The following is a 26,612-nucleotide window of genomic DNA, read 5'->3' on the forward strand; positions in this document are numbered from 1 at the left end:
AGGTCCAACGAGTTGATGATGCCATCCAACCATCTTATATGGCCTCCCTACCGAGGCTATTAACCCTCTCAAGACTTCCTTGGTGGTCCAGCGGCTAAGACTCCGAGCTCCCAATGCAGGGAGCCCAGGTTTGATCCCTGGTCAGGGAACTAGATCCCGCATGTTGCACCTAGAACTTGGTGCAGCCAAACAAATAAAAATAAATATATTTTTTTAAATGCCTCCCAATCTAGACCAGGATACTCAGTGTCCAAATTCACCAGAATCAGAGGTTCCCATAACCCTCCCCATCCCCTGGGTTCAGTAATTTGCTAGAATGGTCACAGAACTCAGGGAACACTGCTTTATTGTAAAGAACACAGATGAACAGTCAGCTGGAGACGTGCATGGGGTGAACACAGGAGCTTCTGTCCCCTTGGAGCGGGGTGTGCACCACCTCCCAGATGTTCACCAGCCCAATCTTCTAGTGGATTTATGGAGGTTCTATAACTGAGGCATTGATGGATTCAGTCATTGGCCATTGGTGATTGACTCAACCTCCAGTCTCCACTCCCTCAGGTTGGGGGTGGGACTTAAGTGCCAACCTCCAATCAGGGTGGGCTCCTCAGACAACCAGCCCCCATCCTCCTGAAGCCCTCCAGGGCACCAGAGTCACCTCATTAGCATAATCTCTGAAGGTTTTAGGAGCTGTGTTCCAGGAACCAGGGCAAAACCAAATAGACATTTCTTACTATGCCGCAGTATCACACGACGCAAAGCCCCCACCTGTGGACCCCAGCACCACCTCCCTGGCAGGCCCACCCCACTTCCAGGGCCTACTGAGATTTCTTCAGCTGCCCTGGATTGGCCAACTCATGAGGGTGCTCTCACCCCATGTCCTCAACGTTGACCTCCCTTCTCAGAGGCCCTCCCAGTGGTGGCCTTGCCACATTCTCACAGCACTGGACTCTCCCAGATGCAGGAACATATTCCCTTCATCCTGGTTGACCCACCAAGGCCAGGTGTGTAGTGACAGAAAACATGCATGTTAGTCTTCACACCATCCCCCGCCCCCGCTCCTGACATGGGGATCCTGAAACCTTCGTAAATTCCCATGTGATGATGAGGTGACCCTGGGTGGCTCCTGGGTGGGTCTGGTTGCTGGGAAGACCAAGCCAGGATTAGAGCCTCGGAACTTCCCTGGAGTAGGAAGGGGGCTGGAGATGGAGTGACCAGTGGTCAGGCCCATGTGAGGAAGCCTCCATACCATCCCAGCCTAAGGTGCAGGGGGTCCAGGTCGGCAGACACATCCAGGCTGGGAGGTGACGCACCCCACTGCTCGGGGACACAGGTGAGCCCTGGATTTGTGACTGGCGTTTGAAGTGGGGACAGTCCTAGGAGACTGAGCTCTTGACCTGAGGGATCTGACCCCATCTCCAGGCAGGTGGTATCAGAATTGAGCTGAATTGCAGGACACCCAACCAGGATCACAGGGACCTGCTTGTTGTGGGCAAACCCCACACACATTTGGTGACAGAAGTGAAATGTCCTACGTGACAGCAGGGGAGACTCACAGGAGAGGCAGACACCTGAGGGAAGGGCTGGGTTTTCCCTGACTCCAAAGGCAAACAAAACAGATTGTCCAGTTTCCTAGGCCAACCGAAGATGATGAGCTGCTGTCAAACCTCTTCCCTCTATTGAGTTAACAATTATGTTGAGAAGTAAAACCAAAGTGAAAAGCCGTGTGAGAAAATGTCAACATGAATGGGAACCCCCTCATGGTCCAGTAATGAGGACTCAGCACTTTGACTGCTGAGGGCTCAGGTTAGCTTCCTGGTTGGGGAGCTGAGATTCCACAAACCATGGTGAATTTTTTTTTAAAAGAAAATGTCAACGTGAAAATATGGAAATTGGGTCAGACCTTTAATGGCACATTGAACAAGATGTGCAGACGTCGGGACACTGCACCCAGGCCCTTGGCGCTCTCGCCACTGGGGAGCTGCCTGGGGTGCAGTCAGCCCAGCGGGGGAGCCTGTGTGCAGCTGGAGGGCAATTCCAAGGTCATTTCTTCTGAGGAGCCTTCTGGTGACTGCCAGTTCCAAAGACGCAGACCCGAGCAGAGCTCCTGCTCTGTGTGGAACTTGAGGAAAGAGGTAACATCCCCAAAGGGGCCAATGCAAACATGTATAATGCTTGCAAAGGGCATTTACATGGAAATGATATTAAAGCATCCAGGAAGCGCAATTCCACCAGAAAAATATAAAAGAGCCAAAAATGGAGTAGAGGTATGGTGTCCCATTGGGAGACTCCAGACTGGCTCATATGGAGGAGAGTCCCCTCAACCAGCTTTAGTGCTTCACTTCAGGGGGAGAGACTGCTCCAGCCAGCCTGCGGCCCTGCCCTCACCAGATGCCCTGCCCTCACCCAGACACCCTGCCTTCACCCAGATACCCTGCCCTCACCTAGACGCCCTGCCTTCACCCAGACACCCTCACCCAGATACCCTGCCCTCACCCAGACACCCTGTCTTCACCCAGATACCCTGCCCTCACCTAGACATGCTGCCCTCACCCAGACACGCTGCCCTCACCCAGATGCCTTGACCCAGACACCCGCCCTCACCCAGACATGCTGCCCTCACCAGACACCCTGCCCTCACCCAGACAGGCTGCTCTCACCAGACACCCTGCCCTCACCCAGATGCGCTGCCCTCACCCAGGCGCCCTGCCCTCACCAGACACGCTGCCCTCACCCAGGCATGCCAGGCACACGTCCTGCCACAGCACCTTCCCCGGGCACCACATGTGTGACTGTGTTCATGGCATTTGTGTGGCTGAACCCATCGGCCTTTTCTCTCCTGGCTCCTGAGCCCCGTTTCCTGGTCACATCCCCGTGTCCCCTGGTGATCCTCACAGCCCCGGGTCCAGGGGCCTCAGCTGCCCCACCACCCGGGAGAACGGGGCCTGTTGCTTACCTGAGCCCACCATGAGGTCACGGGCCTGGCGCCTGTGCCGGCAGGACCCCGCTGGACGCCATCCTGAGGGGAAGGAGGGTGTCGGCTACTGCCCTGGTCTGGCTCAAAGACTCCACGTTCACGTGTGTCTCACCACCAGGCCTCGGTGGGGCCCTCAGAGCTGGGCTTATCCTGGGCTCTCCCAGGGCCACCCCTGCTGGGCAGGACAAAGGACCCCCGCCTCAGGCTGCTCCCCTGGGAGGATGGCACGGGGTCCACACTCAGCCATGGCAACCAGGACCGAGACTGCCTTTGTTACCTCCCCAGCCCGCCCCTGTCCCTCGGGAGTTGGTAAGGCCTCCGCAGACTCCGGCTGCAGCCACCGGCCCAACAGAAGGCAAGCAGGAGTGACCCAGGCCCTGGGGTCCTCTCACCTTGCAGGCCCAGGAGGCCGGGCCGGAGCCCGGCCCAGACTTACGTGCTGAGGGCGGCCGCAGACGGGCCGGTCACGTACTGCGCGGTGCTGGGCAGGAAGCTGGCGGCAGGCGGGAGAGCAGCGGCAGAGACCAGCAGGGGCCACACGGAGTAACCCAGAGGGGAGCCAGGCGCAGGCATGGCCGGCAGCAGCGCTGGAGGTGCGCAGCGGTGGTGGTGGCGGACGGAGGGCGGCCTCTGGGTGGCCGGGCGGGCGCGCCGTGCATCCGCAGCAGGACACACAGCAGAGTGTTTCAGCGAGAACGCCCGCTGCGCCCCGGCCCCCTCCCTCCACATGGGCCCTGACTCAGGATGCGGTCAGGGTCAGAAGTGTGGGCAGGGGCGGACCAGGCTCCCACAGAGCTCATGTGCCTGGACGGCACAACCTGTCCTCCTCCCGTGGGGTTGCCCTGGGGAGCACCGGGGGCTTCAGGCAGGAAACACAGACCCGGAGCCAGAAACACATGAGTTTCTGGAGGCGAAGCCACCAGGTCCTCTGGTCTTGGCCTGGGCGTGGAGCCTACCTGTGGGGTGAGGTGCGGCGGGGTGGGCGCGAGTGCTGCCGGGGGCAGGGCTCTGAGCATCAAGGCCTGCATGAGGACCTGATGCATCTGCGCGTTCTGCATCAGCATCATCTCCACCACCTCTGTGGGGGGCGGGGCGGGGGGCATGGAGGGCTGGTCACTCAAGTGGGCGCCCGCGACACTGCCGCTCCTGGAGTGGGGCGCTGCCTGTGGATCTGCGGGTCCCATGCAGCCCCTCCTGCTACTGGACTCCTCCTGTGCACTTGGCATATGGAAACTTAGTTTCTCGACCAGGGATCAAACCCACACCCTCTGCAGCAGAAGGGTGGAGTTTTAACCACTGAACTGCCAGGGAATTCCCCACAGTTTTAAAAGTTAATCATTTATTAAATTAATTTTTTTAAGAAAAGCATCTGGAGATGGGGCAATTATCTTGGATTATCTAGGTGGTCCTGATGTTGTGAGAAAATAACTATCACCCTACACTTGAATATCCAGCAACAACACTCATGTTTAAGAACAGGGGGACGTCAGAAGAAAGTGAATGCTGAGGGAGCTTAGGAGTCTGTCCTCCAAGGCCTTGTTAAAGACTGTCCCCAGATGACAGATGGGGACTTCATGGGGTGGTCTCCCCAGATGATAGATGCAGTCTCCCCAGATGATAGATGGGGACTCCGTGGGACAGTCTGAGACACAATGAAGGGTGGTTAATTCAAATGTACTTCTGTATGATGATATACCAGTGTCTGTTTCTGAGAAGATTTTCTAAAAGGAAGAACTAGCATGGAGAACAGTCATGAGGAGTCGGGGCAGAGTGGATGCTACAGAAACTGAGTTTAACTTCATATGAAATAGCCCAAGACTTCTCCAAAGTGGTTATTAGAGTACTTTCGAGATTTCCTATTTTTACATTCCGTATTTGGGATTTGTTTTGGTACAAAGAGTAGGGTAAGGAACGTGACTTTACTTTTCTGAATAGCTAGCTAATTACTTGTCAGGAATCCTCTGGCCCTTATTAATTCCTGAATATTCAGGAGTTAAGAGGAGAGGCACGCCTTTCCCTTTCCGGGGGCAGAGGAATCCAGGCATTTCCTTTGTTAGTTTCTCATTATGGTGCTAAGTACCCTCTTCTCTCTTTAATAGGGATTGCCTTGTGTTTTGTAAATCTGGAATTTTAATCTTTATCTTTGCTGAGAATAACTTCCTTGTAAGACAGTATATATGCGCACTCCATGTTGATTAAAACACCTTTGCTCCATCGGAGCTTTGGTCCCCAAATCTTTCTTTCTTTCTCTTCCTCTCTTTCTCTTTCTCTCTCTATTCCTGGCTGATTCCCTGGAGCGCAAAAGCCGGCTGTGTAACCCAGGGAATATTAGCCTCTTTCCTTCTTTCATTTTCTCATCGTCGACTCCAGACCACCAAGTTCCAGTCCATTAAAGGACCAACACTTACTGACTGTTTCATTTTTACCAATGATTTTAAATGCACTTTTTTAAGGCACACAGATACTTGCATGCATGCAGTACGCACATATACACACACACAGTGTGCTGGCTTCCCCTTTAGGGCCTGATAGTCACTAAAGTTCATCTGGAAAAACCGAGGAGGGTGGTGAGGAGAGGCCGGTGCGCGGTTCTCCCTGCACCTGCAGGGCACCTTCCTGTGGGTCTCAGTGTGAGCGGCCCCCCTGAGGAGCTGCAGACTGGCATGGGCCATGTAGCATGTACATGGTGGAGCTATGGTCACCAGGACAGGGCTGAGAACATTCATCAGGTGATTCCATACATAGGTCTGCCTCCAGACTCTCATCACTGCCCGTCATTAGGGAACTGCAAACTACAACCACAGGGACCGACCACCCCCGCCACTAACCACCATCCCCACTAAGTGACCACCACCCCCACTAACTGACCATCACCCCCACTAACTGACCGCCACCCCTGCTAACCACCCCCACTAACTGACCGCCACCCCTGCTAACCACCCCCACTAACTGACCGCCACCCCTGCTAACCACCCCCACTAACTGACCACCACAGTGACTGACCACCACCCTTACTAACTGACCACCAACCCTGCTAACTGATAATCACAGTGACCAACCACCACCCCAGCTAACCGACCACCACCCCCACTAACTGACCACACCACGTGCAGGAGATGATGTGACAAACCAGATCTGTCACAGGCAGCACTTTTAAGCACACACTTGCCACACTTCAGCTGCTCCAGTCCTAGGTATGTACCCAGGAAACATAAACACTCAGACTCAAATGTGAATGTCCAGGGAGTTGTGTGGTGATACCCAACAACCCCAGCTCCATCATCAGGTGAAAGGGTCACAGATGTGTCCATCCACGGGGAGGACTGTCACTTGGCAATTTCAAGGAGCCATGGTTTGCTGCACCCAACCAGAGTGATGAGTCTGAGAGCAGTGCTGCTGAGTGAAAGAAGTCGCCCAGAAAGTGCACACTGGGTGATTCTGCTCAGACCGGAACAGAGGAGACACAGATCAATGCCTAGTGGCAAAGCAGGCAGGATGGCGGGAGACAGGGCCTGAGGTGGTGCCCGTGTTCACCACCTTGATTTAGTGATGGGTTCACAGGCGTGTACAGGTGTCAGAACTGTCAGATTGTACACTTTAACCACATGCAATTTAGCCTATGTCACCTCAGTAGAGCTGTTCTGAAATAAAGGTATTCAAAAGTTATTTAAAGAGAAAAAGCAGTTTAACCAATGATTTGAGAAGCTAATCACTAAACGAGTTGGTACAATTCTTTCCGTTTTGACTCCAGTCCCTTCCCTCAGGGATATCCATCAGTAAGGATTTTTCAAAGTAAAATTATTTTCATGTTGGTAAATGCATAGCTTCCATCGAGTAGCAAAAAAAATGGCCCTAAATCAGAGGTCTCCAACTGGTTTCATGGAAGACAATTTTTCTACAGGCTGGGGTCAAGGGGAATGGTTTCAGGATGATTCCAGTACTACATTTATTTTATGCTTTATTTCTATTATTATTACATTGTGATATATAATGAAAGAATTGTTCAACTCACCATAATGCAGAATCAGATCATCAGGCATTAGATTCTCGCAAGGAGCACACAACCTAGATCCCTCGAGCACACGGTTCACAGTAGGGTTATCACTAATCTGAGAATCTAATGCCATTGCTGCTCTGACAAGAGGCAGAGTGCAGGCAGTAAGCGAGTAATGGGCAGCAGCTGTAAATACAGATGACGCTTCGCTCACTATCCTGCCGCTCACCTCCTGCTCTGCAGCCTGGTTCCTAACAGACTACAGACCAGTACTGGTCCACAGCCCGAGTGTTAAGGACACCTGCCCTACATGACTACCCTGCTTACAAAAGTATTTCTTCTTTCAGTAGAGAATTTCATAAACCCGTGACAACATCCCGAAGGAGGGCAACGGAGTGGCCACAGGACTGGACAAGGTCAGTTTTCATTCCAATTCCAAAAAAAGGCAATGCCAAAGAATATTCAAACTACTGCACAACTGCACTCATCTCACATGCTAGCAAAGTAATGCTCAAAATTCTCTAAGCAAGGCTTCAACAGTGAACTTCCTGATGTTCAGGCTAGATTTAGAAAAGGCAGAGGAACCAGAGATCAAATTGCCAACATTGCTGGATCATCAAAAAAACAAGAGAGTTCCAGGAAAACATCTACTTCTGCTTTATTGACTATGCCAAAGCCTTTGACTGTGTGAATCACAACACAGTCTGGAAAATTCTTAAAGAGATGGGAATACCAGACCATCTGACCCGCCTTCTGAGAAATCAGTATGCAAGTCAAGAAGCAACTTTAGAACCAGACGTGGAAAAACAGACTGGTTCCAAATTGGGAAAGAAGTATGTCAAGCTGTATATTGTCACCCTTCTTATTTAAGTTCTATGCAGAGTACATCATGTGAAATGCCAGGCTGGATAAAGCTAAAGCTGAAATCAAGATTGCCAGGAGAAATATCAATAACCTCAGATATGCATATAACACCACCCTTCTTGGCAGAAAGCAAAGAGGAACTAAAGAGCCTCTTGATGAAGGTGAAAGAGGAGAATGAAAAAGCTGGCTTCCAACTCAACACTCAAAAAACAAAGATCATGGCATCCAGTCCCATCACTTCATGCAAATAGAGGGGGAAGCAATGGAAACAGTGATAGACTTTATTTCCTTGGGCTCCAAAATCACTTGGACGGTGATTGCAGCCATGAAATTAAAAGACGCTTGCTCCTTGAAAGAAAAGCTATGACCAACAAGACAGCATATTAAAAAGCAGAGACATTACTTTGCCAACAAAGGTCTGTATGACCAAAGCTATGGTTTTTCCAGTAGTCATGTACAGATGTGAGAGTTAGACCATAAAGAAAGCTGAGCACTGAAGAATTGGTGCTTTTGAACTGTGGTGTTGGAGAAGACTCTTGAGAGTCCCTTGGACTTCAAGGAGATCAAACCAGTCAATGCTAAAGGAAATCAATCATGAATATTCATTAGAAGGACTGATGCTAAAGGTGAAGCTCCAATACTTTGGCCACCTGATGCGAAGAACTGACTCACTGGAAAAGACCCTGATGCTGGGAAAGATTGAAGGCAGGAGGAGAAAGGGACGACAGTGGATGAGATGGTTGGATGGCATCACCAACTCAATGGACATGGGTTTATGCAAACTCTGGGAGATGACGAAGGGCAGGGAAACCTGGTGTGCTGTAATCCATGGGGTCACAAAGAGTTGGACAAGACTAAGTGACTGAACAACAACAAGACAACACTCGTTGTGGACACTTACCTTCCTTGATGCTTCCTGACCGCTGGGTAGGGAAGGCCGGGGGAGGGGGGATCTGTGCAATGAGTGGCTGCTGAGGCAGCTGCTGGATGATGGTGGCAGGAGGTGGGGGGGCCTGGAAGAGCCAGACAGTCCATTATCTGAATGTGCCCTGGGAATAGTGACCTACAGCACCACCCACCACCCGCCATCCAGACATCCACCATCCATCCATCCATCCATCCATCCATGGGAGATTTTAGGCGAGAAACCCTAGGGATTAAACAAGTGTCCAATTAGATAAATACTTGCATCTGGGTATCACTTAGGACATAGCACGTCATGGACTGAATGTTTATTCCCCACTCAAATTCACATGTTGAAACCCTAAGCTCCAAACTGACTGCATTTGGAGATGGGGCCTGTGAGGAGATGATAAAGGTAAACAGAGCATAAGGGTGGGGCTCTAGGTTGATAGGCCTGGTGCCCTTGGTAAGAGGAAGAGACACCAGACTCTCTCTGCCCCATGAGACACCACGAGAAGGCTGCCAATCCCTAGCCAGGAGGCCATGCTCAGGGAACCAGGTTGGCTGGCACCTCCATCCAAGACATCCAGCATCCGGGCAGTGATAAGGGAAATGTCTGACATTTAAGCGCAAAGACTGTGGGGCATTAATATTTTATAATGGAGCCCAAGCTGAGCGAAACATGGCATGTCGTTTTCTAATGTTTCCCACATTTCCTGGTGTCAGTGGGCTAAGCTCATCCCTGTGTCCATTACTTCTGCTTTAATAGAGGCATCCAAGGAGCTCGGCATGGAAACACCCTCTGGCTTCTCTCCTGAGTTAACACAAACGCACCACAGTTCAGAGCATGCACTAGGTGTTGATTCCCACTTTAATCCTCTTCTGAATGCACCGGGCCCTGCCCTGTCCCCTCTCCCTTGGTTCACAGAAAGGATGGCATAGACAGGGTTGGCAAACTTCCTGCAAAGGGCCTGATGGGGTATTGTTCCCACTTTGTGGCCACACAGCTTCAGTTCTAAGTGTTCACCTCTGCTGCTGCAATTGGAAGGCAGCCCCAGACTGGTAAGCCAACAGAGCTGATCTGGTGAAACTTCACTTAAGCACCCAGAGATGCACGTTTTGTATCCTCTTTGTGTGTTACCAGACCCCTCGGCTAACAGGTTACGCACACACAGGTGGCAGGCAGCTTTGGCGTCGTCACAGCCCACCACCTGAAGCAGACTGGAGAGGCAGCCTGAGTGGCCGATGGCATCTCACCCCAGGGTCTCTGGAAAACCCATCCCAACCACCGTGGATCCTGCTTGCTCTGTGGTGTCACCGGAGTCCAGGCTGAGACACCCAAGCACGACTGGGGTAAGGAGTTGCAGTAAGTGTGAGCACGCTGGGAACTGGGCGAGCCTCCTGCACTGACACCCCTCTCCCACTGTTCCTGGCAGAGGTTCCAGGGGCAGGAAATTGGGGAAGACACAGACAGTGCTGGGGCCAGGGCTCTGGGGGTTCCACTGGACAGATCCCTCTCCCTTCCCTCTTCACGGGCAGCCAGGGCCCCCCAGGGGATAAATGTCCTCCAGGTCATGACCCGGCCCACCGGCACCATCGGTCTCCTTGGCCAGCCCATCCAGAACCTTCTCCGCTCAGCCTTGGCCACCTCCTGCCTTGTCATCTCCTCCTCGCAAGGCCACAGCCCTTGCCTGTCATCTACTCATGCTCTCAACCCCTGAGGCCACAGCCCGCCGGGACCAGCTGCTGCCCCTCCTTCCTCTGGGCACCACGTGCCCTGATACAATCCCTTCTGCTTAAGGAAGAGTGGCTTTCTGTTGCCATATGCAGGGGTGAGCCTCTCAGGAGTGGGTGTGCATTCACCTTTCAATGCACCTTAAAATTCTGCCTGGAGACTAGGGGCCCAAGCTTCCTCTGGTAATTAGGAAATTTTGGAAAAGAGCTGACATACTTCTTCCCCAAATTCAGGCCCAGCCAGTGCGGAATCCCCCCATAGTTCCGCTCCTGCTGCAGAAGTTAGCACCTGGAGCTGAGCCAGGACCCCAGCCTCCACCTGTAATGAGGAGATAACCACCCCTCCACACACAGCCAGTGCTTCGGGCACCTGTGAGGCCTGACGATACGGGACACGTTTGTCCCAACAGGGCTGGACACAGACTGCAGCCGCTGTGGCCGCTGAGCCAATGGCCCCTTCAGCGCACTTCCCTAAACTGCTTAGGGTGCAAGTGTGGAGTGACCGACATCTCTGCTCAGGCGAGAGGTCTCTGGGCGCACGGTACCCTCCCCATTGGTTCTGCCCCCCAGGTTCACCCAAGGCAGACGTACCAGGTGTTGGATGATCCGTGGTGGGTCTGGGGCAGGTGGGGCTGGGGGGACAGCAGGGTGGACGCCCACAGGAGGCGCCTCTGGGGGCAGCACTGACCCATGGGCTCCTCCGTGCGGTTCCCTGTGGTGACGAACCCGGGAAGCCTCTTCCAAGAGGCGCTGCTCCTGCAACGCCAAAGCAGAGCCATGGCCGCTCGGTGGGGGCGTGTCCCGGCCCTCACTCTGCCTGGCAGAGCAGTGCCAGCGCACAGGTGTGTGACCCCAGTCAGAAGCAGCCAGCCCCCAATACCACCAACCACTGCCCTGCGCCTGGCCCCTTCCTGCCCCCACCAGGGCCCAGGATGCATCTGAGCTGGGACTGCAGCCAGACTCTGGAGGCAAAGCCCTTCACGTGGTGCACACAGGAGAAATTAACCAAAGATGACTTTTCTCCAGCCAGTAGTGAAAATGAAAGTTGCTCAGTCGTTTCTGACTCTTTGCGACCCCGTGGACTATAACGTCCAGGGAATTCTCCAGGCCAGAATACTGGAGTGGGTAGCCTTTCCCTTCTCCAGGGGATCTTCTCAACCCAGGGATCAAATCCACATCTCCCTCATTGCAGGCGTATTCTTTACCAAGTGAGCCACAAGGGAAGCCCAAGAATACTGGAGTGGGTAGCCTATCTCTTTTCCAGTGGATCTTCCTGACCCAGGAATTGAACCGGGGTCTCCTGCTTTGCAGGCAGATTCTTTACCAACTTAGCTATGAGGGAAGCCGGTAGAAGATACTCTGTCTCTCCAGCACGCTTCCAGTGCAGAGCAGTAAGTTTATCACAGCGGCCGTGTGGACCCAAACACCCTCCTCCCCCCACGTGTCATTCCCTGCAACAAGTGTGTCTGTTTGGACAAAGCCCTGGGCATCTTGGAATCCCACTTCCTGGAACCAGATCCTTCATGGGGCATTTCTGCTTCTGATCATATGCAGCCAGAGCAGGTTTTCTCAGCAAGTAGCCCCTGTGAGAGCCCAGACTATAGGAAGCAGGCAAGTTCTCTCTCCTGTGGAGTCCATGGTCCATCAGTTTCCCATCGCCACGTCACAAACATCAGAAGCAGTGTGGGTGCAAGACCCCCACCACAACCCCACCCTCACCCCCATACCCTACCCCCCCACCCCACCCCAGTGCTTGTTCTGAGCACCAGCCGCAGCTTCAGCTGCACAGAGCTCTGGTGAAGACGCCCCATGTCCACACGGCCTACCCAGAGTCTCTGCAGAAGGTCCTTCCTCATCCTCAGAGCGCTCCGCAGGGCAGCCTCTGGCCCGTCCTCATCTCCTGGAGGGAAGCGCAGGCTTCAGGGCTCAGCACCACATCCCAGCCTTTCCTGCCTCCAGGACCTGCCTGTCCCAGAGGAGGAGGGGGGTGCCTGCGGGCAGAGCTCAGGGGGGTTATGTGGGCAACAGTAGGGGGCGTTCAGGAAGCTGAGTCTTCGAGTTGGGGTCAGGAGTCTCCACTCCCCCCAGGAGTCCCAATTCCACCCCCAAGAATCCTGACTCCCCCCCAGGAGTCACCACTCCCCCTCCCCCAGGAGTCCCCACTCTCCTCCCTAGGAGTCCCCACTCCCCCAGGAGTCCCAACTCCCTCCCCAGATGTCTCTACTCCCCCCCCCCCAGGAGCCCCCACTGCCCCCCAGGATTCTCCTCTCCCCCAGGAGTCCCCACTCCTCCCCAAGGAGTCCCCACTTCCCCCTAGGAGTCCCCATTCCCCCCACCCACCAGGTGTGCCCACTCCCCTGGCCCATTTGTAGTGTTCCATGTCTGTGTTATGGAAGAGAAAATGGCAACCGACTCCAGTATTCTGGCCTGGAAAATCCCATGGACAGAGGAGCCTGGTGGACCACAGTTCATGGAGTCGCAGAGTCGGACACGACTGAGCGACTGAGCGCAGCACATGCCTGTGCTTGCCCTTGGTCATGTGAACTGATTTGGGATTTCCTATCTGGATTTCAGCCCTGGGCTCTGTCTGTTGCCCTCGGGAACTGCCTGGAACTCCGCAGCACAAGGAGCTTCACCACGTAGTGAAGAACAAGCAGTGTCTCCCCAGCACCTTGCCCTGATGTCCCTGAGCCCAGAACCCCATGCCAGGGAAGGTGGCCCTTCCCCTGGTTCCTGTGGCCTGAGCATCTGACCACCAGACAGGCTGGGGATGTGGAGACGTCTGGTCTGGGCACCTGAGGATGGGCAGGTGGATGTGGATGGCTGGGCCCCATATACCCCCCACCCCAGAGCAAGCTCGGAGCAACATGGTCTGATGCAGGCGAGGGCGATTCTGATCTGAGCAAGGCAGTGGGGCTGGTCCTCTACCCTCTCTGCCTCCCTCTTCTCATCTGCAGATGGAGTGATGAACATGCCCTCCTGGATGTGCAGACAGAGGTGATACGATATGAGGGTGCGTGTGTGTGTGCATTTAAGACATAATCAAGGCCTTTCTGCTCTGAAAGTGAAGTTTAGAGGACAGTCTGGCCATACCTGGAGGTGGGTCTGGGGCCCACACAGCGCCAAGCAGCCCAGGCTCTTACCTGGCACGACATGGGCGTCCTCAGAAGCCCCCTCCACATCCTCACGCTCTTGCTCTAGTTTCTGTGAGGAGAGAGAGGGACGAGCATGCGGGCTCCAGGCACAGGCTCCTCCGTATGAGGGGCCGGGCCAGGAACAAGTGCCCAGACGCCTGACTGGTGCCAGGTGGGGCCCTGTGGTCACACTTTCCATATGACGCACACATGCTCCACCTTGAAACCTATGGGCCCCTTCAGGCAGCTTTCTGAAGAGTTTGACCAGGCCAGCCCTGTGTCCTGACTGCCCTGATGCCCCAGCTGAGCCCAGGGCTGAGCAGTTATAATCCAGACCAGTCCTGGGGTGATCCCTGCTGCCCTCTCTGGGCAGCCCAGGGGGGCAGAAGGCAAGCATTGGTGGGCAGAAGAACAGAGCAGGCAGGTGAGGGGTTGGAGGGGGGCATTGAAAGGATCATGCAGACCCTCAGAGGAGGAGAAGACTGGCCTGAGGAGTGTGCACAGGCTACCTGCCCCATGCCCTGCTGAGAGGCCACAGTAGGCTGGGTCTGTCTTTCCTAAAATTTGGAAGCTGGGAGGCTGTGAGAGAGCTTTGGGAGCCCTGGAAGTGCTCCATCCTGTGGGTGCAGGCCTGCCTCCCAGCTGCAGAAACTTCCAGAAGACCCTACTTGGTTCCATTCAAACACAAAGAAGAACCAAGAAACCACAGCTCTTCACAAGGCTAGGACCACCCAGAAGTGCTTTGCTTTGGAAGTGGGCGTGACAGGTGTAATCTTACCTGTGCTCTGTAACAAGCTGTTAAAAGCACAAGTGCCCAGCTGTCTTACCTTCTCAAGGAGTTTCAGGGTTAGTCGGGTCAGTTGATCTGCCACTGAGGAGTCCAGCATCCCGGGGCCACAGGAGGGGACACTGCGGGCCCACCCCCTCCCTGCTCGGTTCCCTCTGGAAGAATTGCTCAGCTAGAGAGAAGCAGCCCCATCCTGGGGTCACTGAAGGACTCCCTTGCTGGACGTGACATATATCCCAGAGACTGGTCTCCACGGCCAGCTGGCTGGCCTCAGGAGGGCGTGTAGGAGGTGGCCCTGCACCATGGATGCAGAGTGTCCAGAGTCAACAGGCCGGCATCACCGCAACAGTTGCTAGGCACTGCAGACGCAAGGAGGCCCCCGGTTGCCAGGTTTCTGCTGAGAGTCCTTCCCAGGCCTGCCCCGGTCCCCATGAGGGGTTACCTATAAACCCTGCTGATCCACAGGTGTGGCTGGGCTGGGATCCTCAGGAAGGAGAGATCAGGCAGACGCTGGGGCCAGAGGGGCAGAGCACGGGGGAGGGGCATGGGTCCCTGGGGGGAGGACAGTCCAGAACCCCCAGGACAGAGCCCAGAGGGGTGAGGTGGGGCAATGCACCACAGGGGTCTGCCACCCCAACTCCCAGTTGATTATGGCCTTCAGAAGGCCAGCAAGACCCTAGCCCCTATTAGGGATCCTCCCCACCAGATGGACCCCTAGAGGTCACGGTGTGACCACCCCACCCCTCCACTGCAGACTTCAGGAAACTCTAGGTGGCAAAAAGGTGGCACCAGGGAGCCTGCCAATGAGGCGCCTAGGTGCTTCTTGGTGGGGTCTTGAGGTGGGCCCACCCCATAGGCACCCAGTCGGCATCTCACAGGACATGGGGCCTCCCAAGGCATCACCTGTCAGTGTTGATGGGACTCTAGCAGGGGGACTGCCCATGTGGGACCTCTGCCCAGAGAAGGGTGGGGGGGTACTGGTGGCTGGGGTCAGGGGCACCTGGGAGCAGGCCCCCCTGCCAGGTCAGCCCTTGATGGATGACCCACCTGCTGGGTGGGGAGGGAGTGCATGTCCACAGGGCTAGTGTGGGGAGGGGGCGAGCCCAGCAAGGGAGGGCAGGGCACCCTGTCGTTTCCAGTTCAGGTTCCCAAATGAGTCAGCCTGAAGAAGGAAGCCGACAGAGCAGACTTGAAGGTGGACCCAGTGCCAGCAGTCCTGGCTGGGGTGAGTGCCGTGTCATTATGCTTACAGCCCCGCTCAGAGCAGCCGACCCAGGAACTTGACCTGGCAGCCAAACTGCCCATACACTTCAGTATTTATGGCTTCATATGTTTCATGACCCTAAGATTCAAACAGGAGGTCTGAGGTACACAAAAATGAGTTAACTTAGCCAAGCAACTTGAGATGGCTGGGAGGTCGCCATAACACATCCCAGTGGGTTTCAGTTTGTTAGTTTAAAAAACTTGTTTTTAGGTTTATAGAAAAATTGAGAAGAGAATTTCCATACACATGGGTTCCCTATTATTAATATCTTAAGTTAGTATGACACATTTGTTACAATGAATGAATCTATACCGATACAGTAGCATTAACTAAAGTCCATAATTCATTTGACTTCCTTATTATGCTGCCTACTGTTCCTTTCCTGTTCCAGTATCCTATCCAGGACACCATATGACATTTAGTCACCATATCTTCTTGGGTTCCCCTTGCTTTTGATGACGTTGATAGTTTTGAGGAATACTATTTTGATCCAGTGCCACCTGCCAATGCAGGAGACTCAGGAGATGTGGCTTTGATCCTTGGGTCAGAGAGACCCCCTGAAGTAGGAAATGGCAACCCACTCCACTATTCTTGCCTGGGAAATCCCATAGACAGAGGATCCTGGTGGGTTACAGTCCATGGAGCCACAAAGAGTCGGATGCGACTGAGAGCATGACTACAGTATTTTCTATTATGGTATACTGTACCAGCATCTACTATATCTGGAATCTTTGCAAGGGGTCCCTCCACTATTGGGATTTGTTTGATAATTTCTCATGACTGCACTGGGGTCACGGTTGTTGGGAGGAAGACCACAGAGGAGACAGCCTCTTCTAACCACATCCCATCCAGAGTGCATGCATTAACATGACCTACACAGATGATGTTGACCTCAGTTACGTAGTACAAGTGTGTCTGTCAGGTGTCCCACTGCACAGGTACTATTTTTCTCTTTCTTTCCACACTGTCCTCTGCAGGACGAAGTAGCTATGCACAGCCCATTCATAAGGATTGGGGGTTATGTTTCCCTCCATGAGGGTGTATATCTACATATTTGGACAGTTTTTTAATTGTTAAAAATAAACTAAAATTCAGATCCAATTATTTACAGAACATCTAGAAGAGCCTTGGAAATGATTCTGGGGCTCTTAGGAACACAGTTTGAAAATCACTGGCCAAGGCAGCATGGGCATGATGCACATACTGTGGTTTGTTGTTTAGTTGCTAAGTCGTGTCCAACTCTTTGAGACCCCATGGACTGCAGCACGCCAGGCTCCCCTGGTCTTCACCATCTCCCGGAGCTTGCTCAAATTCATGTCCATTGAGTCGATGATGCTATCTAACCATCTCATCCTCTGCCGCTGTCTTTTCCTTTTGCCTTCAATCTTTCCCAGCATCAGGGTCTTTTCCAATGAGTTGGCTCTTTGTATCACGCCAAAGTATTGGAGCTTTAACTTCAGCATCAGTCCTTCCAATGGACATTCAGGGGTTGATTTCCTTTAGGATTGACTGGTTGGATCTCCTTGCAGTCCAAGGGACTGTCAAGTCTTCTCCAGCACCACAGTTCAAAAGCATCAGTTCTTTGGTGCTCAACCTCCTTTATGGTCCAACTCTCACAAGTGCACATGAACACGGGATAAACCATACCTTTGACTATACAGACCTTGGTTGGCAAAGTGACGTCTCTGCTTTTTAATATGCTGTCTAGGTTTGTCATAGCTTTTCTTCCATGGAGCAAGCGCCTTTTAATTTCATGGCTGCAGTCACCATCTGCAGTGAGTTTCAAGTCCAAGAAAACAAAACCTGTCACTGTTTCCACCTCTTACCCTTCTATTTGCCATGAAGTGATGGGACTCGATGCCATGATCTTAGTACTTTCATGTTGAGTTTCAAGCCAGCTTTTAAACTCTCTTACCTTCATTAAGAGGCTCTTTAGTTCCTCTTCATTTTCTATCAGAGTTGAATCATCTGCAAATCTGAGGTTGTTGCTATTTCTCCTGACAATCTTGATTCTAGCTGTGATTCATCCAGCCCAGCATTTTGCATGATGTACTCTGCATGTAAGTTAAGTAAGTAGGGTGACAATATACAGCCTTAACATACTACTTTCCCAATTTGGAACCAGTCCGTTGTTCCATGTCTGGTTCTAACTGTTGCTTCTTGACCTGCATACAGGTTTCTGTGATATGGTATTCCCATCTGTTTAAGAATTTTCCACAATTTGTTGTGATCCACTGGTCAAAGGCTTTAGCGTAGTAAATGAAGCAGTAGATGTTTTGATGAATCCCCTTGCTTTTTCTGTGATCCAACGAATATTGTCAATTTGATCTCTGGTGTCTCTGCCTTTTCTTTTTTTCCTTTGCCTTTTCTACATCCATTTCCTTCTGCAGGGATCTTCTCAACCCAGGGATTGAACCCGTGTTTCCTGTGTCTCTTGCATTGCACGGGGATTCTTTACTCCTTGAGCCGTTAGGGAAGCTGTACATGCATGGTCCTCTGCCTTTTCTAAATCCATCTTGAATCTCCCTAAGTTCTCAGTTCACATACTCGGTTCAAAGCCTAGCTTGAAGGATTTTGAGCATTACCTTGTAAGCTTGTGAAATGAGCACAATTGTCCAGAAGCTTGAACATTCTTTGGCATTGCCTTTCTTTTGGATTGGAATAAAAACTGACCTTTTCCAGTCCTGTGGTCACTGCTGAGTTTTCCAAATTTGCTTACATATTGAGTGTAGCACTTTGACAGCATCGTCTTTTAGAATTTGAAATAGTTCAGCTGGAATTTCATCACCTCCACTAGCTTTGTTTGTAGTAATGCTTCCTAAGGCCCATTTGACTTCATGTTTCAGGATGTCTGGCTCTAGGTGGGTGACCACATCATGGTGGTTATCCAGGTCATTAAGAGCTTTTTTTGTATAGTTCTGTGTATTCTTGACACTTCTTAGCCTCTCTGCTTATTAGGTCCTTACTTTGTGTGTTTTATGGTGCCAATCCTTGCATGAAATGTTCCCTGGTACCTCCAATTTTCTTGAAGAGATATGCAGTCTTTCCCATTCTATTGTCTTCCTCTACTTCTTTGCATTGTTCATTGAAGAAGACCTTTTCATCTCTCCTATTCTCTGAAACTCTGCATTCAGTTGGGTATATCTTTCCCTTTCTTCCTTGCCTTTCACTTCTCTTCTTTGCTTGGCTATTTGTAAAACCTCCTCAGACAACCATTTTGCCTTCTTGCATTTTTCTTTGGGATGGATTTTGTGACCACCTCTGCTACAATGTTACAAACCTCCCTCCATAGTTCTTCAGGCACTCTGTCTACCATATCTAATCCCTTGAATTCTATTTGTCACCTCCACTGTATGATCATAGGGATTTGATTATGTCATGCCTCAATGGCCTAGTGATTTTCTCTACTTTCTTCAATTTAAGCCTGAATTCTGCAATAATAAACTGATGATCTGAGCCACAGTCAGCTCCAGGTCTTGTTTTTGCTGACTGTACAGAGCTTCTCCATCTTTGATTGCAAGGAAGATAATCAATCTGATGTGCAACATGCATTGCAACATGTAGAGATTGAGAGATTCAGGTGTGGATCTGAGTCCCTGAATGCTCCTGGGAAATCTGATCCTGTGGTCTGCTAGTGTAACCTGCTGACCCTGGTCTTAGGAGTCCAGTGCCTCACGTCTGTGAGCCAAGACTGGAAACTCCACTCACCACACAGAGAGGGCTGTGGTCTGACTCAGGAGGTGGTTGAGTATCCAAGGCTCCCTGAGGATTTGTGAGTTGTGGTTAAAAGGTGAGCTCATGTCAGCAAAGAGTCCTGGCAGCATACCAGTGGAGGAGCATAGCTATTGTCACTCAGTCTCAGAGAACAGCTGGGGAGCACACAGCCTGTACACACACCCTGCTCCAGTGAAGGAAACCCAGAGACCACAGTGTGTTTGCTGGACATGCCTGCAGTCACCCACCCCAATCTCCTCTGACATGCCACCTTCTCTCTAGTTGTTGCACTGTCTTCCTACTCACATAGGGAAATCAGAGAGGCACAGCTGCTTAGGGGTTTCCTGTGTCTCTTCCTGAGTTCCTGAGTTTGTGGGAACATTCACCCAGGCACAGTTAAGCTACAGTTACCAGAGGTGCAGATCACATGCTTTGGATCAGTGTTAATTAGTCAGAGCATATCAGCTTCCAATAACCTTAGTTACTGTAACAGCATTTGATTGTTAATCAAAACCGTGGGCTAGAATAAAAACCCAGCATTGTTTCCTCATCTGGACAAACAGGTTCAAGTGGAGTCTGAAGCTAAGAAACAAACAATGGTTTCATGAGACTCCAGTTGACACACAGATCATGAATTCATAACCCACATCACATTCCTTTTCTTTAAAAAAATTTTTTTAATAAGACTATCTTTTGGAACAGTTTTAGGTTCACAGAAACTTGAATGAGAAGTATAGCATATTCCTTTTTAATAACCATTTACAAAGTATTTGGAATGATTTATGCTTTTATCCAAACATTTCCAGGTCTTAAAACTTTTCTGTGTAAGAACAGACTTTCACTGAAACAGCTCTCTCCCTCTGGTGATCTAGAACTAGGTACAATTGCTGTAACATTTTTAATTGCATCTTTGCAGGCCCCTTGGAGAAGGAAATGTCAATCCACTCCAGTATTCTTACCTGGAAAATTCCATGAATAGAGAAGCCTGGTGGGCTACAGTCTATGGGGTCACAGAGTTGGACACAACTTAGCAACTAAACAATGCCCCTTAGCAAGGAGGCCCTATGAAACCCTTTTCACGCTGGGTTCCAGGGACTGCCCTAACAGGAATACACTTGTATTCCAGGCATGGGTTTGCCTTTCCTGCCCTTAGAGCCTCAGCCTGACCCTCTCAGTTTCCCAGTGCAGAGAGTCCCTCCTAACACTCTGACGCAGGGCAATGCTTTATATCAGAGGTGCCAGAGTGGACCCATGATTGTGGGGTCCCCTGGTCAAACCGTGAACCGCACTAACCAGAAGATGCAAGTTGGGCATAGACGCACTGAGTTCTCGATACAGCACTGTGTGCCCACTGGGGAGAATCCATGGGCCCAGGAGTGGCAGCACCGCCAGTGGCTTCTTGTCCCTGCAGCTCTGGGATCCTTGGACTGGCGGATCCTGGCGCCGATTCCTACTGAACTATTTGTGGCCGCCCCTGGCACTCCGGTTCCGTGGGTACAGGCGCCAGCGGGACCCAAGGGAGGGATGCCTAGGAACGAAAGCAAGTGATTGTTCCTGCTGTCTGTTATCGTGACACACACAGGGCCAGGACCCCTAGAGATGAAAGTTTGGGTGCTGCAACCCCGGGGTCCGGCGACGGACACCTCGAATACGACTTCAGGTACAGCCCCGAGCTGGCGCGTCCACGCAATGGGGCCCGGCCTCCTGGACTTGTCCCTGGGCTCTTGCAAAGCTCGACCCAAGTGGGCGCCTGCGTAGACTCCTCCCATACGACCCGAACCTCCGGGGAACAAGAACCAGCAGCCGCACCAGGGCGAGCCGGAGTACTCCCGCTCCCAAATTCACCGGGCGCTTCAAACCTACCAACCGCCGAGGGCGCCGAAGCCGCCGCGCCCCGCTCATTGGTCCCGCCCGAAGAGGCGGGAGCGGACATTCACCAATCGGAGAGGAAGGAGCTGGGGCGGAGCTCCGCTGAGCCGCACCTCTTGGACGCACCGCCCTGCGCGCGCTGGCGCGAGAGCAGGACCGCGGCCCCTGATTGGCCACCAGCCGGGTGCACGCCTCGGGGCGGGGCCGGACGTGGGGCGGGCCCACGTCTGCGTGACAGTTGTCGTGGGGGGAGGGTGAGCCCAGGAGAGGGGGAGGGAGTGTAAATAGAGCGAAGGCGGCGCCGCATCGGCTCAGCCACCACCTGGCGACTGGCTAAGGGCCCCAGAGGAAGATGGAAGATGATGAGCAAGAGCAGCGGCGCAAAAAAGTGGAAGCTGGGAGAGCGAAGGTAAATGGCAGCGCCTCCTCCCCGTGCTGTCCTGGCGTGGGGTCCATAGGGCGGGCTCCAATGCCCGCCACTGCCCCCTCCCAGGAGCGGAAGCAGTCAGGCGGGGGCCGTCGGCGCCGCCGCCGCCGCCGCAGCACTCTTGCCCTTTCTGCCGACTCGGCTAGAGGCCACCCCCTGGCCGCCGCCATCTTGAATCCGCCGCCCTCAGCCAGTTCCCGCCCCTATCGCAGCCGCAGCCAATCAGCGGCTGGTGACGCGCAGCGCTTCGCGGGGAGGACGGGCGCGGGGTACGCCGGGACTGGCGGGGCTGCGCTTGCGCAGGGGCAGGGGCGGAGTTAAGAAAGGCAGGTTCCCCCACCCGTCCCGCAGGGAGCCCAGCCCCTGCAGGTACCCGGCCCCAGGCAACCTGTCTTTTTAGCGGGCGAGGCGGTTTCACTGACAGGCCGTGGTGTCGTCGGGACGCGGTGTCTCTGACGCCTGCCCGCTCCCGAAGCCCGAGGTGCGGGGTCGGGCGCGGTCACCACAACTTTACACCTGCTCGCACCTGCGCACCTCCCAGTCCCTGCCCTGATTCCTGGAGGGCTTGGAGGCCAGGATTCCCTGCAGTTGGGCATCACAGGTCCTTCCCCTAGGGCTCAGCTCAGCTTCTATCCGATTAAAACTACGTGCAGATGTTCGTTTACACGGAGTCCTGCTTTTTTCTGTAAAAATTTTCTTTTGGAGTAGTGTTCCTGAGCACGAATTTGTTTACACTAAGGAATGCCTCACCTCCTCCCTGGTGTCCGGCTCCTGAAGCGCCTGCGCCGCTTGGGGCCCAGGTAGACGGTTCCAGCAGGTGAGGGTGGAGGTCTCTGGCCACCCACCCATCCCCACCCCGCACCGGGCCTGGAACTCCAGACGCTCGGACGAATCCACCGGGAGGTGTCCCGTCCCCAGGCTGCAGTGCCGCGGGAGCTCTGTAGCTCCTTGAATCTGCTTTGACCATCCACGCAGGCGCCATCCAGTATTCAGCGTTTTGGGTAATTTGTGGAGGTTGAGCCGTGTGTAGTTCAGACGCCCCTGTGAGAAGGTGGAGAAAGCCTGGATCAGGGTTGGGGTTAGCCGCCCCGCCCCGCCCCACCGCGTTCCGGCCGTTTGGGGGCAGAACCTGCGGAGTCCTGTGATGTTTGAGGTCAGATGTGGTCAGTTCAGTTCAGTTCAGTCGCTCAGTCGTGTCCAACTCTTTGCGAACCCATGAATCGCATCATGCCAGGCTTCCCTGTCCATCACCAACTCCTGGAGTTTACTCCGACTCATGTCCATCGAGTCGGTGATGCCATTCAGTCGTCTCATCTTCTGTTGTCCCCTTTTCTTCCTGCCCCCAATCCCTCCTAGCATCAGGGTCTTTTCCAGTGAGTCAGCTCTTTGCATGAGGTGGCCAAAGTATTGGAGTTTCAGCTTCAGCGTCAGTCCTTCTAATGAACACCCAGGGCTGATCTTTAGGATGGACTGGTTGGATCTCCTTGCAGGAATTCAGATGGATCAGTGATAGTTCCTTCCCTTAAGGAAATTGCAGGGCCACTCTATTAGAGACCATTCAGAACACACGGTGAGGGTGTGAGGCGCTGAGGTGGAGGGCAGGGTGGCAGGCAGAGGACAGAGCGGCCTCTGCAAGCTTCCCATGCAGGTCAGACTTCTGACTGGGGTTTGAAGAGTGAGGCTGGAGTGTGTTTTCCTACCTTTCCGTGTGCCTGGCACATAGGAAGAAGATGCAACTGACAGTTTAATATCATTTTCCCTGAGCTCGACAGTTTCTAAATATGTCTAAATGAGGAGGAGATTTTAACCTTGGGGGAAAAAACAAATGCCTCTCCTTGGGTGACCACAGGCGAGGGACCAGGTCTGTGATGCAGGAAGGGAACTCAGTGACATTAGATTTGATGGAGATGGGGCTAGTTGTGAAGGCAGTGTCTGGTCTTGACAGACGGTTTCTCTCACTTAAATTCCTTTTGTGATTTTCCCATGCCCATGAGACCGTGAGCCTCTGTTATCATTCACACAAACGTGTTACATGCATTTGCTTTCATGACCACAGTTGTCATGTGAAGGACCTTGTCCTCCTGTGAAAAGCTGATGTTAGCAGTCACACCTTTTGAATAAGGTGTTGTGAGAGACAGTATGTGAGCAGTCTAAAACCCTCAGATTTGACGGACTGAACACTGCCAGGTATGCCTTCTGATAGGGACATTCTGTGGCGGTCCCTGGTGTTTTGGTGAGCTGTGTCATGAAAACTAGAACATCTGATTCCATAAAGGAGGATGTTAGATTGACCTGGCTTAATTAATTTTTTGCTATTTCTGTACCTTGTCTCAGAATCTATGGCAAGGAAGTTTTGGCTACACTATGATTTCTCTGATTGGGGGAAAATGGGGCAAAAGGGGAGAGATTTAGCTTTTATATAATTTTAAACTGTAAATGTGCCTTGATTAAGCTGTCAGTTTTTAAAATAGATGCATCTCTAAATTTTTCAATTTTTTTGTAAACTGTTACGGGCTAGAAAAGCTATTCTGCCAGCCAGCCTTATTGCTTTCCTTTGTCTGTGGGCATCATTAACCATCCTCACTGTTAGGTTCTTCAGTGCGATTCTGAATCCCAGCATCTCGATGTTAATGGCGGCAGTGTTTGTGGGGCAGGGACCCGGGTGACGTGTGTCTGGCCAGGTGTGGCCGCGTGGACTGCGTGGGCCCCAGAGCCTCATGCTCCCCTCAAGCTCGCTCAGCTTGTGGTTCTGTTACTTCTTCCTTGCTTACCTTTGTCTCTACTACTTTTCTACATTTCTGCGCAGCTTGCTCACTTCAGACAGAGAAAAACAAAAGGTGACTGTACGCATCCGAAGAAAACGCCGGCGAAGAGGAAGGGCACGACTGTCAATGCGCCTGTCACGGAGGAGAGTCCGGTAGCCGGGCCCGGGGACGGTGCGCTCCTGGGAGGCCTGGACGTTGGCAAGAACCCGACCTGCGGCGACACCCCTGATGGCGCGGGAGCCGCTCAGGTGCCGTTAGTCAGCTTTGTGTTTCCACGTGTTGCTCATCTTCTAGTTCTTGCTAGCCTGTGTACTGAAAGTGGTGTTGCGTCTGTTTTTGTCTATCCAAAGTTAGGGAAAGAGGGTTTCATTCTGTCTTACAGATGGGGAGTGTATTTTTGTAGTTTTACTTACAGTTAAAAGTTTTTTCTTCATCACATGATTTTGAGAAATGTTGAATGGACTGTTTGAAGGCGAGTGTCCGTGTTGGTGACGCTGTGGTAACAGAAGCTTGACAAGTGTGGGCTCCTCAGGTGTGGCTGTGCAGCGGCCCCTCTGACACTTAAACCGTAACGTCCTTTCATGTGCTCTCAAATCCGCCTCGTTCTTGGTTGTAGTCTTCCCCTTCTTTCTGAACATGGAATGAGGAGGCAAGGGGTGAATGTGTCACAGAAACGTTGTCTTGTCTGCTGCTTGAGGCCCTGTGGCTGCAGGGGCAGGTGTGGACCTGGGTGTGCAGGGTGCATGGCCTTGCTGGGCCTGTTGATGGCCTGCATGGGGGCTCTCCTTGGGGCCTCCTCTCGCCTGTATTACAAGCAAGGGGCCTTGAACCAGAAGTATCTGTTGCTTACGTGTGGCAGGGGCAGGGCAGGGGTTTGCTAGAATGAGCAGAGCACTGGTGGCTGAGGGCAGGCTAACTCAAAACCATGTTGTGTTTGCACAGCCTTATTGAAAAAAAATGAGATGATTACCAGCATAGTTTATGATATTCTACCTACAAACCTAGAATGTTTCTTTTGGCAAATGGGAAGGCCTTGTCGTGGTGCTCCAACTTTGCCCGGGAGCCGTTGCAGAACTCTGATGCCTGAGCCTCTGGACCAGCCTGTGCCAGCTGACTTGCCCTCCATTGCCTGTGCTCTCAGAGACCTGAGACTGGATTTTAGTTGCTGTTCATGCTTGTCTTCTTGTTGCTTCTCTGGGGTAGAGCTGTGGTTCTCAGTAGCCTTGTCACTTTGCAGCTAAGTACATGAACGCCATGTTGAGGGGGCCAAGCACTTACTCTTTTTTTTTTTTTAAGCTCTTACTCTTAGTGGCTTTTCTCTGTATGTTTCCTGCCTAGGCTCTTTGAGGAGAAAGGCTCATAGTGTAAGTTAGCATTTATTATTTTGTATCTTTACTTTCAAATTAGACAAGTCTCTTTTTTTAAAATTTTAAGTTAAAAGTTTTGTATTTTTCAGCTATTTGTTTTAAAATAATGTTAGAGCTACAAAAGTTTTTAAAAAATAGCAGAGTTCCTGGTTATCCCTCACCTAGATTCCTGAAACACTGATATCTGTGTAATCACAATATAAATGATTATGCAGTTTCAGTAAACATTGAAACAATACTGTGAGCTAATTGATAGAGCTTTTTCTAATTTTTCCCATTTTTTTCTGGTCCAGGGTTCTGTATTGCCGTTCAGTGCCTTGTCACCTTAGTCTCCTCCAATCTGGACAGTTTCTTAGTCTTCTTTGTGTTTTACAAGTTCGACATTTGTAGGGTACTAGCTAGTTATGTGGAGAAGGCAGTGGCACCCCACTCCAGTACTCTTGGCCTGGAAAATCCCGTGGATAGAGGAGCTGGGTAGGCTGCAGTCCATGGGGTCGCTAAGAGTCGGACACGACTGAGCGACTTCACTTTCTCTTTTCACTTTCATGCATTGGAGAAGGAAATGGCAACCCACTCCAGTGTTCTTGCCTGGAGAATCCCAGGGATGGGGGAGCCTGGTGGGCTGCCATCTATGGGGTCGCACAGAGTCGGCCACGACTGAAGCGACTTAGCAGCAGCAGCAGCTAGTTATGTGGTAGGATCCCTGTCAGTTTGGCTCTGTTCAGTGTTTTCTCCTGATTGAAGTCAGGTAGTACATTTTAGCAGGAACACTGTGGAGGTGATGATATTGCCTGCCAAGGGTTATCTGAGAAGAGG

At 52.3% G+C, this 26,612-nt stretch overlaps 2 protein-coding genes across 12 annotated transcripts in view; one reads left to right on the forward strand and one right to left on the reverse strand.

Moving 5' to 3' along the window:
- Positions 1-1,985: 1,985 nt before the first annotated feature.
- Positions 1,986-14,656, reverse strand: C7H21orf58 (chromosome 7 C21orf58 homolog). The gene is made up of 9 exons (XM_043474655.1): positions 14,431-14,656; positions 13,613-13,673; positions 12,296-12,369; positions 11,061-11,225; positions 8,734-8,845; positions 3,931-4,052; positions 3,411-3,604; positions 2,954-3,016; positions 1,986-2,119 (listed from the first exon to the last, which is right to left on the reverse strand). Exons 1-8 carry the CDS (start codon positions 14,488-14,490, stop codon positions 2,971-2,973), a joined length of 834 nt encoding a protein of 277 aa, XP_043330590.1. The 5' UTR covers positions 14,491-14,656; the 3' UTR covers positions 1,986-2,119; positions 2,954-2,970.
- A 6,824-nt stretch (positions 14,657-21,480) lies between these two features.
- The window catches only part of PCNT (pericentrin), a 104,308-nt gene continuing 99,176 nt past the window's right edge, over positions 21,481-26,612 (forward strand). For all 11 annotated transcript variants that reach the window (XM_043474643.1, XM_043474650.1, XM_043474651.1 and 8 more), the window contains exons 1-2: positions 21,481-21,646; positions 24,471-24,677. In XM_043474643.1, the coding sequence (XP_043330578.1) occupies positions 21,590-21,646; positions 24,471-24,677 (264 nt within the window). In that variant the 5' untranslated portion in view covers positions 21,481-21,589. The remainder of the gene's footprint in view (positions 21,647-24,470; positions 24,678-26,612) is intronic.

The sequence above is a fragment of the Cervus canadensis genome, chromosome 7 (genome assembly GCF_019320065.1).
Source record: "Cervus canadensis isolate Bull #8, Minnesota chromosome 7, ASM1932006v1, whole genome shotgun sequence".
NCBI lineage: Eukaryota > Metazoa > Chordata > Mammalia > Artiodactyla > Cervidae > Cervus > Cervus canadensis.